Here is a 17917-nt window from a genome sequence, read left to right on the forward strand (position 1 = left end):
AGTTGAGGCTTTGCATCAGCCTCGCGTGCACTGGGTAGACACTTCTTGTTCGCTTTTGATGTTGAGGCGGTCAGGCTGCAGATGCGCGGATCCCACGAAGCTAATTACTCCATCCGTTTCAAATTATAAGAATTTTTAGCAATTAATAACTATATTAATATGGACAATATTAGAAAGTTTTATAATATAAGACGGAGGAAGTCTGCATCCCTCGAGTACTATGCGTCGAGATTCATTCAGAACTGGTACCGTACATTCCTCGATTTTTAATACTAGTGTGAACTGAGTCCCTCGGATTAATGGTGGTATTTTGAGTTGACATGGCACCTACGTGTCTTATTGAATCCTCTGTACGCTGTTTTGTGGTTGAAGGACGTTTATCAAACTCAGCGTAATGTCTAGGGATGTAAAATGAACTTTCTGTCGCTCCCTAACTGTCTCAGCGGCCCGACCCAAGGTTAGCGTGGGCCGGTCGATACTAGGCCCACACATCCGATCCAAAGCAGGGGCCAGAATGCAAACAAACAAGGATCCTGATTATTTGCATTTTAGCCCCTCTTTTGAGTGCCTCTTCGCGTTTTGCTCTCCCCTCCGGCGCTCCGGCCTCCCGTCCGGCCGTCCGCCGCCGCCGCCGTCGACGTTGGATCGGAGCCCGCATCCACCTCGATTTCCTCCTCAATCCCGCTCCTCCGTGCGAATAGGAAGCCAGTCAATATCCAAGCTTCCCCGCATCATTGCCGGCGCCGCCCGGAGCGGGGAGGGAGCTAGGGAAGGCTCCCGATCCCGGCGAGCTCCACGGCTACGAGCAGGCGATGCCGATGGCGCGGCGAGCACTCGAAGCCGGGAAGCTGGCTGCTGTACTTTTAATACACCGCCATGTCCGGGCGGCCGCGACTCAAATCTGAATATGGTGAGCAAGCCTATTGTTCCATCAACCTTCCTTTTTTTTTTTTCTAATAGTAGATTATTCCCATGGTTACCTGCCTACAATTCTTTTACTACCTCCGTTTGAGGTTACAAAATTTTCTAGCATTGTCTATATTCATATAAATGTTAATGAATCTAGTCACACATATATATATCTAGATTCATTAACATATATATAAATGTAGGCAATGTAGAAAGTCTTATAATATAAAACGAAAGTACCTAAGAATCGGCCTTTTTTTTTTCCTAATAGTAGATTATTCCCTTGGTTACCTGTCTACATTTCTTTTACCTAAGAATTGGCTCAGATTGTGTTCAGTTCTTTCTGACTTCTACTAAACTTAACTAATCTCTCAGCCTAGTCAAGTAGTGATATCTGCGGACAGAAATTACCTGGTTGGTTATATAAAAGAAAAAGTACGAATTACCCCCCTAACTATTGCGGTCATCCGAATTATCCCCCTGAACTATAAAACCGGATATTCTTCACCCTCAATTATACAAATCAGACGAATTACCCCCTCGACCCAATCCGCTGTGGTTTTGGTCTACGTGGCGTACACGTGGCAGTTCAGTCAGCATTCTATATATATAACAATTGTGGGACCCACCTGTCATACACCCTTCCTCTCTCTCTCACTCTTCGCCTCTCTCTCTCTCTCTCACACGGTCATCGGCAGGCGGGGGCGGCGGCCTCGGCGCGGAGCTCGGACGGTGACGCGGAGGCGGCGGCTGAGGGCGGCAGCCTCGGCGCGGAGGCGGCGGGGGCGGCGGCTGAGGGCGGCGGCCTCGGCGCGGAGCTGCGCGTTGGCGAGCTCGCGGTTGCAGCGCTTCCTGCCGTCCTCAGCCGCCGCCCCCGCCGCCCTCTCTCTCCTCCCTCCCCTTGCTGCAGCGAGCGGCGGCGAGCACGGCTGGGTGGCTTCGGCCGGCGGCGAGCGATGGCGAGCACGACGGGGAGGGCGAACTGGCGGAAACCGGCGAGGATCCTCACCGCCGCCATTGCTGCCCAAGCTTTTTCGCGTGGCTATGTATACATGCACACAGCCACCAGCTCCCTTGCTCATCTGCATGCGGCCGTGTTGCTACTGACCAATGCCCAGCTAGCAAGCTCCACTACAGCTTTGACCACTGAGCCGTTGCTGTTCACCTGTCTCCTGAAATGGACAAATAGTTGGGAGTCATCAATCGTCTTCTTCGTCTCCTCGCGATCTGATTCTTTTCTGTCACCGTGTTATGGAGGTGAGCCATGGAGATATGCTTTGCATTTCGTTGCCTTTCTTCTTCACAACACAAGCAGAGAAAGACGAGGACCTCTTCAAGGTTCCCCGGTTCCCGGCCAACCCCTACAACTGCAGCAAGGGGAGGGAGGAGAGAGAGAGGGCGCGCCAAAGGGAGGAGAGAGAGGGAGGGAGGAGAGAGAGGGCGGTGGGGGCGGCGGCTGAGGGCGGCTGAGGACGGCAGGAAGCGCTACAACCGCGAGCTCGCCAACGCGCAGCTCCGCGCCGAGGCTGAGGACGGCACGCCGCCCGCGGCCACGCGGGCCTCGTCCGCCTCGCCAACGCGCAGCTCCGCGCCGAGGCCGCCGCCCTCAGCCGCCGCCTCCGCCTCCGCGTCGCCGTCCGCCGCCGCCGCAGCTCCGCGCTGAGGCTGCCGCCCTCAGCCGCCGCCTCCGCGTCACCGTCCGACGCGGCCGCAGCTCCGCGCCGAGGCCGCCGCCCCCGCCTGCCGATGACCGTGTGTGAGAGAGAGGCGAAGAATGAGAGAGAGGGGAAGGGTGTATGACAGGTGGGTCCCACAATTGTTATATATATATATAATGCTGACTGAACTGCCATATGTACGACACGTAGACCAAAACCACCGCGGATTAGGTCGAGGAGGGTAATTCGTCCGGTTTGTATAGTTGGGGGTGAAGAATATCCGGTTTTATCGTTCAGGGGGGTAATTCGGACTACCGCGATAGTTCAAGAGGGTAATTCGTACTTTTTCCTTATATAAACTACTTTAAACTTTTGTTTTGTTCACAAACTAATCACAGTGTCCAGATGCAATCAGTACACCATGATGACAAATCCAATCTTAGGTAGACAAGCATGCCACCTACCTTGGCGGCTACGCTTCATCGCTGATCGGTCCATTAGCAAGTGTCAAATATTGTTACTGTTACAAATTTATTAATAAGCAGCAATCCCTCTGCACTTGGCTAACTACACTCATCTGATGCCGCAGGTAACACCATAAAAGGCTCAAAAGTAAATATAAGTCCAATGAGCTCCACAACGTTGAGCATCAAGAACACCACTTGATCACCTACAGGTTTCAAGAAAGCCAAACTGGATCATGTTTCTCTTTTTTTTTTCCTGATTACAAGTTCTTTCACTACAGTTAGTCCAAGCAAATCTCTCATTAACATAATGAAAAAAAGGGAGTTCATTTTACTCCCTCAAACTATTTCTCCGGAGCACTGAAAGATATGGTATTATAGCGCAGTGCAGTTCAAATAGATAGCTCACCTGGAAAGAAGAAGGCATCCTGACGTTTTTGCGCCCATGAGAATCTGAATTGAAAATTGAGCATTGATCGCTAGGTGCTAAATCATTTAAGAAACATTATTTCTCGATCATGAATTGTATTTATTGAAAAAGTGATAAGAGGTGGTACTCACAGAACTCCTCCCCCTACTGGAGCAATTGCCTTGAAAAATGACATAGCTGTTGTTGATACACCATTTGCAGTGCCTCTATGTTCTTGAAGCTGATATTGAATTTCAAAGTCAATAAATAATTTAACCTATTTACATGAACTGTATCAGAACACATGGATTCACTTGATTTTTATGCATACCACAGCATTGTTCTGTAAAAGACTAATTCCTGTGCTTATAGTAATCTGCACAAGTTGTACAAAATGAAGATTAGAGATAGAGACTTGGATACTAGTGGAAGTATAATAAATCCCCTATTTTATTCATTACTCTTAAAGCCCTGAAAATAGTACTCTACGCAAGAACCCAGGCCCGTCTTCCCCAAGTAGCTACAGTTGAATTTGTCATACTGTGGATTTTCATAATCTGCATTCTGCAGTGCAACAGATCTTTTTATTTTTGTACATTACTTTTGAAATATTACTTCTGTACCTATTAGCTCACAAATGGTGTGATTGGATACACTTGTAGATACTTAAACTTTTAAGGAAGAACTTTGAAAATGCTTACTGCAAGAGCACTTTTCATCATTGCCGCTGAATAAAGAGCAAACGAAAGTCCCGTGCCAGAAAGGTATGTCATAAAAGGATAAGTAGAAAGAATAAGTATAGATAGAGCCTGCAATTTCAGTAAATATGAGTGATGAAGATGAAATGGTTATGTCAAAAGAAACGATTATTTGTATTTGTTTTGAAGTCATGATAGGAGACTACTCACAGAAGCAATCCGTAATGAAATGATTGGTCCAAGAAATTTATGAACCCAGTGGTAAAAAATAAGCTGATATGCTAGGAGACTGGCACCTGAAACGAAGAGACATGAAGTATAATTATTTAACAACAAATTTATGCAACTATGTGAGAACACAAATATTTAAAGTCTCATGAATAGTTCAGAATATATATATATAAATCTGTATGGTGGGAGGGAGATGGCAATATACCTGCAGCAGCAAGAACTTGACCAATATCCTCAGATGAAAAGCTAAGGCCACCATATTTTCTATCACTCACAGCCCACAAGGATAGTATCTAGCATTAAATATGTTAATGGCGTTAATTTTTTTTAGAACCCTTAAGTTATATGAATATCAAAGCTGTGCGTGAATAGTTTGTCACGTGTGTAGATAATAATTTTTGACGCATGAGAAATAAACTGAGTGGCATCTAGAAAGATTAACATGACCTTCTGCGAATCTGTAGTAACAAACAAAAGAGAAGACAGTATGCTTCTTTACCTCACTATATGCTGTGTCATGAAGACCAAAAAAACAATATGAAATCATAGTAGACATCCATGGCCAATTCTGCAACAAGCTTTTCTTGCGAGGTGAATCCCAATAAGCCTGCTGTAATGGCAATTCTTTGATTCTTTTGATGTCCTTTTCAGGAGATTTATGTTTATGTATAGTCTCCTGCCAGATACATTTTTCAAACAAAACCACATTAATAGTAACACTAGAAAAACAGTTTACAAACTTGTGTTTGGCAGTTTTTTTTCTTCTCGGATATACAGGAGATGTTTGGCAGTTGGGGCTGAAGTTATTTAAAGCCAATGCATGGCATTTTCAGTATTAGTAAATATAAGTAACAGAGGGACAGTTTCTGAAAAGAGGTGCATCTTAATCCAATATTTTTTTTTGTGAAATTAACTAGACCACAGAAACGGGCCAAGTAACGAACATTTGGTGCTAGAATTTGCTTAAAAAACATTGGGGAAATGGCATTTAAGTGAAACTTTACATACCGGAAGCCAAATACAACTTATTAGAACAATAGCAGCAAACAATGATACACCAAGGCAAGGTAAGAGATATGGAAATCTGCAAAATGTAATGAAATTAGATATGGGTAGTTAGTAGTTACAACACTAACTGCAAGCAGTTTGGGCTTATATCTTGCTCTTGTATCAGTGTATGACGTACCTACCAAAAACTGACTCCTTAGAAAATATATGTGGATATTTTTCAACAGGCTGAGAAGGAAGCAGACGATGTAAGAAACCAAATATTAGTTCCTTTTCCTTTTCCTTTTTTTTTTTTTTTTGAAATTAGTACCTGTGCAAGGTAGCCTCCAAGAGCTGGACCAACAACCAGACCCAAACCCCATGCTGTGTTAACCTATGATCAAAGCAAATCATAACAGCTTTATAATGGTGCATATTGAAAGGATTGTGGAACACAATGGGGAAAACAAAATAGTTGCTTGTGAGATTACAATGGAGAGTCCAAGAGCTTGATGTTCAGTTTGGCAAACTTCAATAGAATAAGCCTGTAATGGTTGATAAACACTGTCAGCAAAGCTCCCTCCTAGGCACATGAATAATGTTGATATTATCACTTGGAAGACTTTTAAGTACCTTTATTGGCGCAAGTAAACCATTTAGAGCACCTAGAACAAATCTTGTAGTAAGTGCCATCCAATACTTTGTACTTAGTCCAAATAGTGTGTTAAATATGACCCTACAGTACACAAATGGAAAGCTAAGTATGACCCTGAAGTGACTGATAGATTTGTTGTTATACTCAATTGTGACTTACACAGACAATATTGAAAACATAATGACAGGTTTCCTTCCTATACGATCTGCCACAACACCCCAAAAGATCGCGGCAAAGGATCTACCGACCATGTATGAAGCACCTTCATTTCAAACCACCAATAAATGAATGTATACACATATTTAAATTGCATTTCTCACAGGTCACTATAGCTATTTTTTAAATAAATAATTGTGAATTGATGTGAGAAACTATACCGAGAAATCCAGCATAATTCCCAATGTCCTCCTCTGTTTGTGCTACTTGCAGGTCCCTTACCTATGAAAACAGAGGACAGAATAAGCTAGCCTATTTAATATGTCAAAAGTGGGTCATTGAGATGCTACTTGAGTGAACCAGCATAGATCTTGATCAAGAGAACTACGGCACAGGCACTCCTGTTATATATGCTACATAGATTTGAAGATGATGGTTTGATGCACGAAGTGAAAGTGTCAGAAATTCAGTGAAGGCTTTGAGTTTTTCATTTAGACAAAGGACTATCCAATTCAAGTTTTACTGAAAGCAAAACTGTGAAGGATATCCGTTGGAATGTCTTATGAGAGAAGTTCTGCAACCAAATGGTATGGTTAAGAGGGAAATGTGTGTGAAATGTTCTAAATTATCAAGGGTTCAGAGTGAAATTAGGAATGAGGCAAAGCAGTGTAGCTGGTGGTACTGATATAACTGTAGATGAAAGTGCGTGATCAGATAATTATGTGGAGAAGACGAGAAGTATAATACTACGTACTTACCATGAAGTAGAGGAAAGGGAAGAGGCACGTGATTGGTAAAGCTGCAATTATAAGACAGAGAAAGCAATAGATCAGAAACGAGTTGCAGCTAGCACCATGAATGGAACAAACATATAAATCCGGGCTGTTGGTATTGTTTAACTTTAATCTGAAGAATGTTCAGGACAAGCAACATGTGCTTACTTATGCTGCTGTTGGTGGGTGGTTAGGCTTTATGATGTACGTACATAATCACATAGATTCATGGTGCTAGAATGTATCAAAGAACTTAACTGTTGTCCTGAATATACATGTTTGATCTTCAAGTCAAGCGTTATGTATGATTTTATAATTTAGTTAGCCTAGCATGCAACATTATTAGTATATATTTGTTCTTTCTCGCCGGGATAGTGAAGGGAGCTAATTAAGCTGTCATTTTGTCACGTAGGGGAAGGAGGGAATATATCCCAGTTTACTTTTTGTCAACTTATAGTTGGAGATCCAAGTTGCAACCTTTTTTTTTTTTGCCAGTCTTTGTTGGATACCATGTTCGTGATCGATACCCTTCATCTCGTCCATCTCTCCGGCGATAAAACTATATGTTTATGATCAAATGCATCAATCCAACAGGTAGCTATCTATATGTTCTTACATTTTGTTTTCGATTATATGTTCTTACATTGATGCATGTCAGATGACGAACATGAATGAGCCGAAAACATGATGATAACATGGGTTAATATATAGGCTAGCTTTGCGTTTCTAGCATATATTGATGTTGCGCATGCAGTAGAAAGAGTGAGATTTAAGGATGGATGTTGATGTAATTAAGAACTAACAAGAAGTGCAACGTTCGATAATGCAGGTAGAAATAGAGAAGGAATGAATTACACGAAGCGAGTGTGGTAACGGCGACGAAGAAGAGCTCCGTGTAGGGGATCCGCCCTCCGCGCCTCGCCTTCCTCTGCTCCTGCACGCACCCCGGGCACCTCTCCTCCGCCGCCGCCGCCGCCGCCGGCAGCAGCAGCAGCGGCGCCGCCGCCTCCTCCTCGCCGCTGATCCTCGATTGATTGATCGATCTCCTCTGCTACTGCAAAACTGCCCACTCGAGCACAAGTGCTGAACCTGAACCTATGGCTGCCTCTGCTTCATATATACTCTACGCCGAGCACATGCCGCTTTACCTGCCGTCCAATCTAAAATCGACGGTCAGGATTGGAAGTCTAGCTTGATGCACGTATCTGCATCTTACTGAGACAGTTTAGTTCTGGGACGCCATAATACTAATCAGAACTATTCGTAAGAGACCACCGGCCGGGCCAACAATGACGTGTTAGTATTGTTTTGCAACGTCAGACAGGCTGTGCGTTATCAAAAGGTTAAGATTTTGGAATGGTTTATTTTTAAAATTTAAAATTAAAAAGGTTATAAAAATAAAAAAAAATCTAGTAACAATTGCACAAAAGGATGAACAGAAAGATAACCATCGCACAAGCACACCATGAACACGAGAGGAATACGGGCACAACCGAATTGCATAATAAAGATAACATTGTTGAATATACACGCTAAGTCCAACATGGTTCTTGACTAGCACAAGCTTAATACGCTAAAGATTATAAACAAAATTTGATATTCAGAACTGAAACAAAACTTTTGACTTGGCAGCAGGGGCTTAGTCGAAGAGGCTCATGCCCAGGTCACCGTCAGACTCCTCCTCGGGCTCTTCCTTCTTCTCTTCCTCCTTGGAAGCAGCTGGAGCAGCAGCGCCACTGTCAGCAGCAGCAACAGCGGCAGCAACAGCAAACTTGCTGGGGTCCTGAGAAGAATAGGCAAGACAAATATGTAAGAAACTGTGGTGGTGAAATACCCAAGTTCTTAAAAATCAGCATTAACTTAGCTTCCAGTATCAATATTTAACTGAGTCTGCATCGTGAATAAGAAAAGTAAACTGTATTCTCAAGAAAGAGCTAAAAGCACTAAAGGCATATCAAACTAAGTGAAATAGCTATCATTAATAATTCAGTTTCTTACTCAACCATGAAATTCTCAATGATAGATTGATTGATTGTTAAGACCAGAACAAATAAGTTTGTGCCAAGACATGGGCATGCTACAGCTTAGTACCGCAATCTAATTATCAGACTACCTTAGACAATTCTTACGCATTTAGACATCAAAAAGGGAAATTATGAAATAGAAACTAGGTTACCTTCAAATACTCCTTGATCTTATCAGCATGTGGGTATGAGTATTCGGTCTCCACAGCAACAGCAAGCACATTCTTGTACCCATTGAGGAACATGTGTGGCGCAGCAGCAATAGTTGGGTATGAGATTGCCAGGGACACTGAGGCAACCATCGAAACACCAGATGCAAACTTCTCCATCAGGTCCTCTTCAGTGAGGTCGAGCACCTCAGGGCTGAAGACTGACCCACTGTCGTACACATTGGTGATCACCAGCCCATATGAGAAGGGGCGGATACCAAGCTTGGCAAGCAGGGCAGACTCAGAGGAGCCAACCTTGTCACCCTTCTTAATGAGCTCCACAGGGGTGATAATTTCCACGGTACCCTTGTTAATCTTGGTGGGGATGTTAAGCACCTGTAACAAGAGAGAACAGTGAGAACTTGTATTTGACTGCGAAGATAAACTATGGTTAACACATCTACAAATGATCACCTGAAAGAAAGAAGTCTGGGAGGGATCCAGACCAGTGTTTCCAGGGGGAACCACCACATCAACAGGAGCAACCAGACCAACACGAGCAGGAGCTCCAACCTGTTTTATAACGAAAACAAGATCAGGGTTATTTGCTCATTGATAGCATCACAAGTTCATCACAACATAATGACCTAGTTAGAATTCTCACAGAGATCAGTCCAGTACAAGCTACATTGTAGTAGGAAAAAGATTGCAGTGACAATAGAAGGATAAACCAGCTAGAGACTTGAACATCAACTCGCACCTAAGTCAACTTTTCACATCATGACCCAATAGCTATATGTACTGTTATCTATGGCATCACATCATGATATAACCAATGGAATACTTGAGACATAAATAGCATTGGAGAAGTTACATAAGGTTGAAAATTGTAATTTCACATCTCACAGAACATCTAATAATACCACACACACACAGAATATATACGATCCATATGGATAAAATGCCACACAGAGCTAAATTCAAAGTGATAAACATTTTACACTATATTTAAGTAACAGGCTCACATAAACTAGCAGGACTCCATCAAGCGTCAAATTGGCATATTTATTATTTTCATAACTCTCCACCAATTTCACTCACAGATCAAATTATGCCCTTGAAACCCAATGCATCCCTTTCAATAAAAACTAGTACTACACAATCACCATAACTAAACTATCCTATTCTTGCAGTGTATTGAAAACACTAATCTATTCTTGCAGTGTATTGAACACAGATTGAAAGCCAACCTTGTACTTGGCGACCTCTTCGCGGACCTCCTTGAGGTCACCCTTGGTGAAGATGAGACCAACGTTTCCCTACAAACAACAAGAAAAACAGGTCAAGAAAAACCGTGGAGTCGAGTCGAGGCATGTACATGGGAAAGAAAAAAAAAAGAAAGAAGAAGAAGGTGAACTTACGACGAGGAGGGGCATGAGCTCGAGGAAGTCCTTGTTGCCGGTGTTGTCGGCGTGCACCTTGATGCAGCGGCGGATGAGGGTGTTCTTGCCCATGAGGACGATGGAGTCGCCCCTGAGCCCCTTGCGGATCTCCTGCAGCTGGTTGGATCCCACGTTGTCGGCGACGGCGATGAGCACCTTGGTGTACTCGTCCAGAAGCTGGCACAGCTTCTTGTCGTACGCCACCTTCTTCTCCGCCTTGGTCCGCTTGATCGCCATTGCTGCGCTGCGAGTGCGAGCTCACACGAAGAGGACTCGGCGTCGGGGAGGAGGAGAGCAAGGCGGCGGAACGGCTTGCGGCGGCGGCGGCGCGCGAGGTGTGGGTTTAGGTTAGAGACAGAGACAGACAGGGAGAAGAAGAAGAAGAAGGTGTGAGGCTGACTTGGTGGGCCCGCTGGGATTGGAGTTTGGGTTTGGGCCGTCGTATTGGGCTACACGATCAAAACGCAAGGGAATACCAGAGGTATAGGTGTCCAAACGGGCGGCACGGCCCGGCCCGGCACGGGCACGGGTCCGGCACGGACCGTTTCGGCACGGCCCGTTAGGCACGGCTGATGAAACGGGCCGTGCCGTGCCGGCCCACGTGCCGAGCCGCCGGCCCAAGCACGGCCCGTGGATGGCCGGGCCGTGCCCGTGCCGGCACGGCACGCCTGCGGCCCACGGGCCGTTCGGGGCACGGCGGCCCGTGAAGGCAGGCCGGCAGCTGAGCTGCACTGGCCGCCAGGCCGCCAGCCGCCAGGCCGCCAGTGCACAGTGTTTTTTTTAAAAAAAAGCAAAGGAAATGTATAAGGAAAAAAAATTAAAAATGGAAATAAAATGTTTAAAAAAAAGTAATGATTTACTAATGTTAAAAAATGAAAAAATGGTATTTAAAAAATGGAAATAAAAGTTTTTTAAAAAAGTAATGATTTGCTAATGTTAAAAAAAAGAAAAAATGGTATTTTTTTGTTGTGTTGAAAAATTTAAAAATATAGATTGTGATTCATTATTTTGAAATAATTTAAAGATAAATCCACACTTGCGAAAATATTGCAAAAGAATTTGTTAAAAATAGTAATGACCTTTATTGATGTTTATATCATTACAGGATACAATGATACATGCTGCCTCGTTAAAAACTTTGTCATGTAAAAACTCATAGGGGAAAATGAGAAAACCATGACAAAGAAAAGAGTACAGCTCAAAGGTCAGAACTACTTCTAACAAAATTCTACTGGGGTTGGTCTGGATCCAGGTAGAGTTGCTCGAACTGGGCGGCCAATTCTTGGTTGTCCGCAGTGTATTGGGCATGTTGTCGAGCAAGCTCCCAGTCTTTAACGCTTAGTAGCATTTCGACGTGGTCGCTGCGCAGAGTCGTCCTCCGGTCTTCGATGATTCGGCCGCATAGACTGAAGGCCGATTCGGAGGACACCGTCGACACGGGCACCGTCAACACATCCCGTGCTAGTTTTGAAAGCACAGGATATGTTATCTTGTGGTCATTCCACCACCCGAGGACGTTGAAATCTTGTGCTTCGTGGTGGATGGCGTCGCTGTCCAAATAACCGGACAACTCTTCGGCCACAACATGCGAAGAGGCGTCTCCACTTGTAGCCGACGAACTGCCACCACCTTGGATTGAAGACGATCCACCCCAAATCCTACCCCACTGTATCTTCTTCTTACCTGTAGTGGGGATAGGAGGGGGTCTCTGCTGGCGAACTTCCTGAAACTTTACTTCATATCTTCCAAAAACCTCATATAATTTACGTCTAACCTCAGTATAAAAAGAACTATAATCTACACCTATAGTATCTCCAACAAGTGATAAAATAGCAGACAATCCCCTTAATTTACACCTAGGATCTAAAACAAAAGCAAAAGCATACAATATAGGTATATTTTTCCAATATTTCAAATATTTTTGTTTCATGTGAAAGACAGGTTCAGTTAGAACGTCATCATTTTCGTATTCTTTAAATAAAGTAGCAATTTCAATAAGGTTGTGCAAAATTATATTAGCAGTTGGATAATAAACTTGTGACAAAGTTAGAGTACAATCATAAAAAGTTTCTAGAAATTGGTGAAATTTTTGGACAATTGCCCAAACATGCTCGTTCAGTACTGAAGACCCGTCACTGTTTCTTGGGCCACCACGTGACTGAACAAAATCAGAAAGTAAACTACTATAAGGTAAAACAACTTTTAACATTAAATACGTTGCATTCCACCGATGCTCTGCATCGGTGGCAAACTTACGAGCTTTCACACCGGCCGCATTGCAAAACCTCTTCCATGCAGCAATCCGCGGGTTAGAAGCAGTTAACCACGCGATTGCTTGACGAACAGCATCGATGTGGTCACCTACCCTCTTCATGCCAGTCTTAACAATCAAATTAATTATATGACATGCACAACGCTGATGGAGTAGAAAAGATTGAGCATACACACAAAATAAAGGTTGCAATATTTCAATAGCCCTAGAATTAGCAGATGCATTATCTAGGGTGACAGCAAATATTTTATCAGCAAGATTAAATTCATTAATTACTTCCCTAATTCTTTCAGCTATGTTTTCTCCTGTATGTGAGACATCTATTAACCTAAGCCCTAAAACTCTCTTTTGTAATTGCCAATCATCATAAACAAAATGAACAACTACGCTAAGATAATCCTCTCTAGCTCTACTACTCCATATATCTGAAGTAACACTAACAGAGAAAGTACATGTACTAAACAGTTCCTTAAGTGCAGTTGCTTCCTTGTGATAAACATTCTCTAAATCTCTAGTTGATGTTTGCCTACTCACAGCTTTAAACCTAGGGTTATGAGATTGCTGAATGTAATGTTCAAAAGCAGGGGACTCCCCAAAGTTCAGGGGTAAATCTTGCCTGGCGATTAACCGGACAAGAGATTCCCGAGCAACCATGGGATCGTACTCCCAACTGCGTACCGTACCGTCTGGGTTTACCATAAGTTGCTGCTGCCGGAGTTGTATTCCTTGCTTCTTGGCACACGACTCCGCATGGCGCTTGAGGTGACCTGTACCACCAGAAGAACGAGCAGATAAAATTTGCCTACATATTCTACAACGGGCTTTCGATACCTCCCTTCCGTCGGGGCATGTTTCCTTTATCTCGTCGAAGTTTTGCCACACACCAGAGGTTCTCGATCTCTTCGAGCCGGTGTGTGTCGAAACACTTCCGCTCGCGGTTCCGGAAAATCCTTCCGAAGCTGTCGCCGCCTGAACCGGTACCTCCTCAACGACAGCCGTATGAACCGGTACCTCCTCCACAGATGGTGGAGTTGGAGCCGATCCGGAGGTATCGTCAAACCTCGACATGTAGTTGGGGTCGAAATCACCCAAGGTGAACGACGGCGACTGGTATGGAAAGTTCGGATCCATTCTGAAAATTTAAACCGACATAAACAAATTTTCGAATATTTATTGAATTCACAAACACAATACAAATAATACACAAATTTGAATATTACTTACATCTTTCCAACCGCGAGCTCTTCAAACCTCTGCGATCAAACTGTTGAACTACGAAACTAATTTTGATTTTTGACAAAATTTGAGCAAATTTTGTCAAAATAAAAAAAAATGCACATTTGAGAACAAAGAGAGCACTTAAAACACTTGAGAGCACAAGATGAGGAGTGTGGGATGAGGAGAAATGGCTGGGGTTCATGCCCTATTTATAGGGCGAAATTTGAGATTTTTTGGAATTTTTTCGAAATTTTTATGAATTTTTTAGCCTCCCAACGGTTATTTTCAAATTTGAACGGTCAAATAGCCGTTAGTGCCACGTGGCGCCTTCCCATTCGACCGCCGCCCGCCCTGTCCCTGCTTTCGGCCTGGCGCGTGCGCCGCTGGCCCGCTTTCGGCCTGACGGGCCGCCGGCGAAACGGGTCGTGCCGTGCCGCGGGCCGTGCCGTGCCGTGCCGCTACAGTAGCCGTGCCGTGCCGTGCCGGCCCGCGGGCTCGGCCAGCGGCCCAAGCACGGCATGGCTACTCGTGCCGTGCCGGCACGGCCCGTTACTGTAGCAGGCCGTGCCGGGCCGTGCCTGCTACAGGTTCGGCCGTGCCCCGGGCCGCCCGTTTGGCCCGGCCCGTTTGGCCACCTCTAACCAGAGGCCTGGCCTAATACGAGCGCCACATGTGGTTTCGGCTACGACGACCCCGCTGTTCTTTCGTGATCTCTTCTTTCTACTCCCTCCGTGTAGACCCCCGTTTTTATAACAGGAATCAATCGTGTAAACAGTATCATTTCCCTGGATCAAGTAGTCTGGTACACACGAATTCATAGCTGAGATACCAAGTGCACATACACGAGTGTCTAATACGAATTATTACATCATAAGCCCGTAGGCATAGTCTTAAATCATCGGACCGAGCGGTCCGGAATACATCCAAAAGCAGAAATAGATAAGGCAGCGGAATTCAGGCAGCGGCATGCCATTGCCACAGGCAACGACCGTACTAAGACCTACTGAGTGCCATCGTCTTCATCTCCCTCCTGGTAGTAGGCATAGGGATCCTCCGAGGCTTCATCTCCCGCTTCTGATTAATTTTATATTTGCAAGGGTGAGTACCAACCGTACTCAGCAAGCCATCACAGCAATGATGCACATGACAGAGGAATTCAAAGGATGGCTATGGTTCTTTCGCGCAAAGCAAGTTTTGCAATTCTTTTCACAAGCCTAAGACCTAACATAGACTGATCAAGTTTTTAATACCAGTGTTCATATTAAACAATGACGGTTCTGTCCACCATCCATTGTGATCCCAAGGATAGCTTCCCGTCATTGAGTCGTTATGGTTTTCTGAGGACATCCACATTCCCGCCTCTCAGGAAGTGGCTCCATCAGCATAAAAATCATCATGCAATATCCCATCCCACACAAGTTAAAGAATTTAGAGTCTAGCCAAGTGTAATACATGTCCCGGTGCTCAATAACCACGAGCACGGCTATTCGAATAGATTTGGTTTACTCACACTGCAGTGGATGTACACTTTACCCGCACTCCGCGACTGCCCAACACATGAGCCTCGTCCCAACACATGAGACGCGTCACGGCAAAGCTTTTCGATAACCTCGCATTGGCAGTACCCGCTCCATGAACTTAAATCCTCATGCACTCTAGGCGTCCATGTTTCTAGCAGTGAGAGGAGTTCTGGCGCTCCCGGGGAAAGAGAAGTCTCACACGCATATTAAATTATGGTTCAAGTTAAGTTCTCTCTCACACACACTCATGGCAGTCCTACCAATGGCAACACCGATGTAGGGCACGCCTCTCGGCCCTACCTCAACGGCTGTCCCATCGTAGCACACCTGCCTCACTCAGGGGTGAACCATCTATGCAGGGATACTGCCTCCGCTCGGCTATCTAATCTGCTAGGTCTATACCCATTCGAGAAGTACGGTTGTACGGGGGTCGTTTCATGCTTAACTTCATGGCTCGGTCCTTAATTGACTGGGGACGGTACTAGCCTTTTCCAGATACCACCCAAATCCTCCGTCCGCCCCAGTCGAAAACAGTTGTTTTAATTTTATTTCTCCTTTCACAAATCATGTCATCAACATCATGGCAATGTGGCGCTCATGTCTCCACATGCCGCATCTCAATTACCTTCCCGAAGGTAATTGCCCAAGCATATAGCATTTGATAAATATGAGTATGCATGATTCTAGAATAGCATTTCTAAGCAATTGTCATAGTTGACTAGGGACTCATACGTAAACATGGTTACAAAGATTTAAGGGTAAACAATAATCAAGGCATGGCATAATCACAAGTAGGATGTTCATCATTGCATGCAATTTTTATTTGTAAACAAAACAATTTCGCAATTAGGATCAACATGTTCGAGGAATAGTGATGACTTGCCTTGCTCAAAGTCTTGCGGGTCTTGGCCTTCGCTTGGATCCGCAACTCCCTCGGGCTCTATAGTTACGTGCAAAAATTGATTTGAATTCGATTAGAATTCAAATAAAAATCCAAATAAATCCAAATGGAAGTCGAACGCGAAAGTCGATTCTTTTATATTAACTTTACTATTCGCGTACTAGGGCAAACCCAATTTCGATTCAAACTATTTTGCGGGTATAAATGTTTTGTTCTCATAAGTTTTTAATTTAATCTACCCGAGCATTATATCCATATAATAGGTTAGAAATTTCTATCGCGAGCTAAATATCGGACGGAATCCTAGAATTATTATACGATTTAATTTAGTCTATGACTAAATGATTAAATATAATACACGGGTAAAATTCCTAGTAATTAAATCCGAATTTCTACCGTGAACCGATGACTTATAGAGATTACCAAAAATAATCTATAATAATCTATAAGAATTCATATAATTGTTTAGTTATTAATTATATCTAAATTACTACCAATTTTAATCTAATCTGATCAAGAAACATATTTTTATAATTAACTCGGAATTTCGACCGAAATACTATTACGCTCAAGGAATTTCCAAAAATAATCTATGATTAACCCCGACCATTTTTATTTCCTAAATCCTCCTAATTTCTCCCCCAATTTCCCTTCTATTTTCTCCTTTTCTTCTTTTCTATTTTCCCTCTTTTTCTCTCCCTCTCTTTCTTTTTCTCTCTTTTCTCTCTTTTCTCTCCCTCTCTTTCTTTTTCTCTGCCGGCCTCTCTTTTCCTCTCCCTCCCTCTCTCGGCTCTATCCCACCCGAGCGGTGGCGGTGGACGCAAGGGGAAAGGAGGGCGGCTCACCGGCGGCGGCAGCGGCGACGACGGCGGCGGCGACGGTGGCGCACGGCGGCGCGGGAGCGGCGACACGGCGGCACGGGAACGGCGGCGCGGAAACGGCGGCGCGGCAGCACGAGAGCGACGGCGCGGCAGCACGGGAACGGTGGCTCGGTGGCACGAGAGCGGCGGCGCAGTGGAGAGGGAAGAAGGGAGGAAGGGTGAGATGGGGTGGGGGAAAATGGAGAGAGGGGGGGTATTTGTAGAGAGGGGGGGGAAAGGAGAGGGGGAGGGGCGGCGGCGTGACACGACGGCGGCGCTCGGGACGGGACGATGACGACACGCGGGCGGCGACGCTATGGCGGCGCGGGGCTCGGAGCGGCGATGCGACGGGCTGCGGTGCGGGGCTCGAGACAGGCGACGCGACGGGTGGCGTGGGAGCGGCGTGACAGGCGGGGCGACGACGGGACGGCGCGGCGCGGCGCGGGGTTCAAGGGCGACAGGATGCGACGGCAACGCGGTGCGGCAGCGGCAATGGGACGGCGGCGCACGGAGGCAATGTGACGGCGCGCGGCGCGCGGGCGGAGATGACGACGGCGCGGCGCGGCTCGGGGCGTAAGGCGGCGCGGCACG

General features: G+C 45.1%; 2 protein-coding genes across 4 annotated transcripts; both read right to left on the reverse strand.

Moving 5' to 3' along the window:
- Positions 1-2992: 2992 nt before the first annotated feature.
- Positions 2993-8031, reverse strand: LOC107275645 (protein ZINC INDUCED FACILITATOR-LIKE 1). Of its 3 annotated transcripts, none has more exons than XR_001540890.3 (17): positions 7796-8031; positions 6926-6966; positions 6389-6449; positions 6171-6273; positions 5990-6092; positions 5848-5901; positions 5688-5750; positions 5556-5605; positions 5378-5453; positions 4869-5045; positions 4575-4662; positions 4349-4434; positions 4142-4249; positions 3772-3816; positions 3593-3681; positions 3441-3517; positions 2993-3237 (listed from the first exon to the last, which is right to left on the reverse strand). XR_001540890.3 is itself a non-coding variant. In XM_015759629.3 (17 exons), exons 2-17 carry the CDS (start codon positions 6926-6928, stop codon positions 3131-3133), a joined length of 1257 nt encoding a protein of 418 aa, XP_015615115.1. In that variant the 5' UTR covers positions 6929-6966; positions 7796-8031; the 3' UTR covers positions 2993-3130. The 3 variants fall into 3 exon arrangements, 2 of the variants coding, with proteins under 2 accessions (XP_015615115.1, XP_015615116.1); XM_015759629.3 differs by having other exon boundaries at positions 3441-3484; XM_015759630.3 differs by having other exon boundaries at positions 3441-3510.
- Positions 8032-8421: 390 nt separating this feature from the next.
- On the reverse strand, positions 8422-10911 carry LOC9266027 (large ribosomal subunit protein uL10-like). Its single transcript, XM_015760079.3, has 5 exons — positions 10535-10911; positions 10364-10432; positions 9588-9686; positions 9117-9509; positions 8422-8723 (listed from the first exon to the last, which is right to left on the reverse strand). Exons 1-5 carry the CDS (start codon positions 10790-10792, stop codon positions 8580-8582), a joined length of 963 nt encoding a protein of 320 aa, XP_015615565.1. The 5' UTR covers positions 10793-10911; the 3' UTR covers positions 8422-8579.
- Between the last annotated feature and the right edge of the window lie 7006 nt (positions 10912-17917).

The sequence above is a fragment of the Oryza sativa genome, chromosome 11, assembly GCF_034140825.1.
Source record: "Oryza sativa Japonica Group chromosome 11, ASM3414082v1".
In the NCBI taxonomy this organism is placed as follows: domain Eukaryota; kingdom Viridiplantae; phylum Streptophyta; class Magnoliopsida; order Poales; family Poaceae; genus Oryza; species Oryza sativa.

Coding starts and splice junctions, on each gene's coding strand:
- LOC107275645 (XM_015759629.3), bottom strand. Junction 5,902..5,989: donor GTTTACTTGCGCCAATAAAG/GTACTTAAAAGT, acceptor CAACCATTACAG/GCTTATTCTATTGAAGTTTG. Junction 5,751..5,847: donor AAGCTCTTGGACTCTCCATT/GTAATCTCACAA, acceptor CTTTGATCATAG/GTTAACACAGCATGGGGTTT.
- LOC9266027 (XM_015760079.3), bottom strand. CDS start 10,792: ATGGCGATCAAGCGGACCAAGGCGGAGAAGAAGGTGGCGTACGACAAG. Junction 9,687..10,363: donor AAGAGGTCGCCAAGTACAAG/GTTGGCTTTCAA, acceptor GTTATAAAACAG/GTTGGAGCTCCTGCTCGTGT. Junction 8,724..9,116: donor AGATCAAGGAGTATTTGAAG/GTAACCTAGTTT, acceptor TATTCTTCTCAG/GACCCCAGCAAGTTTGCTGT.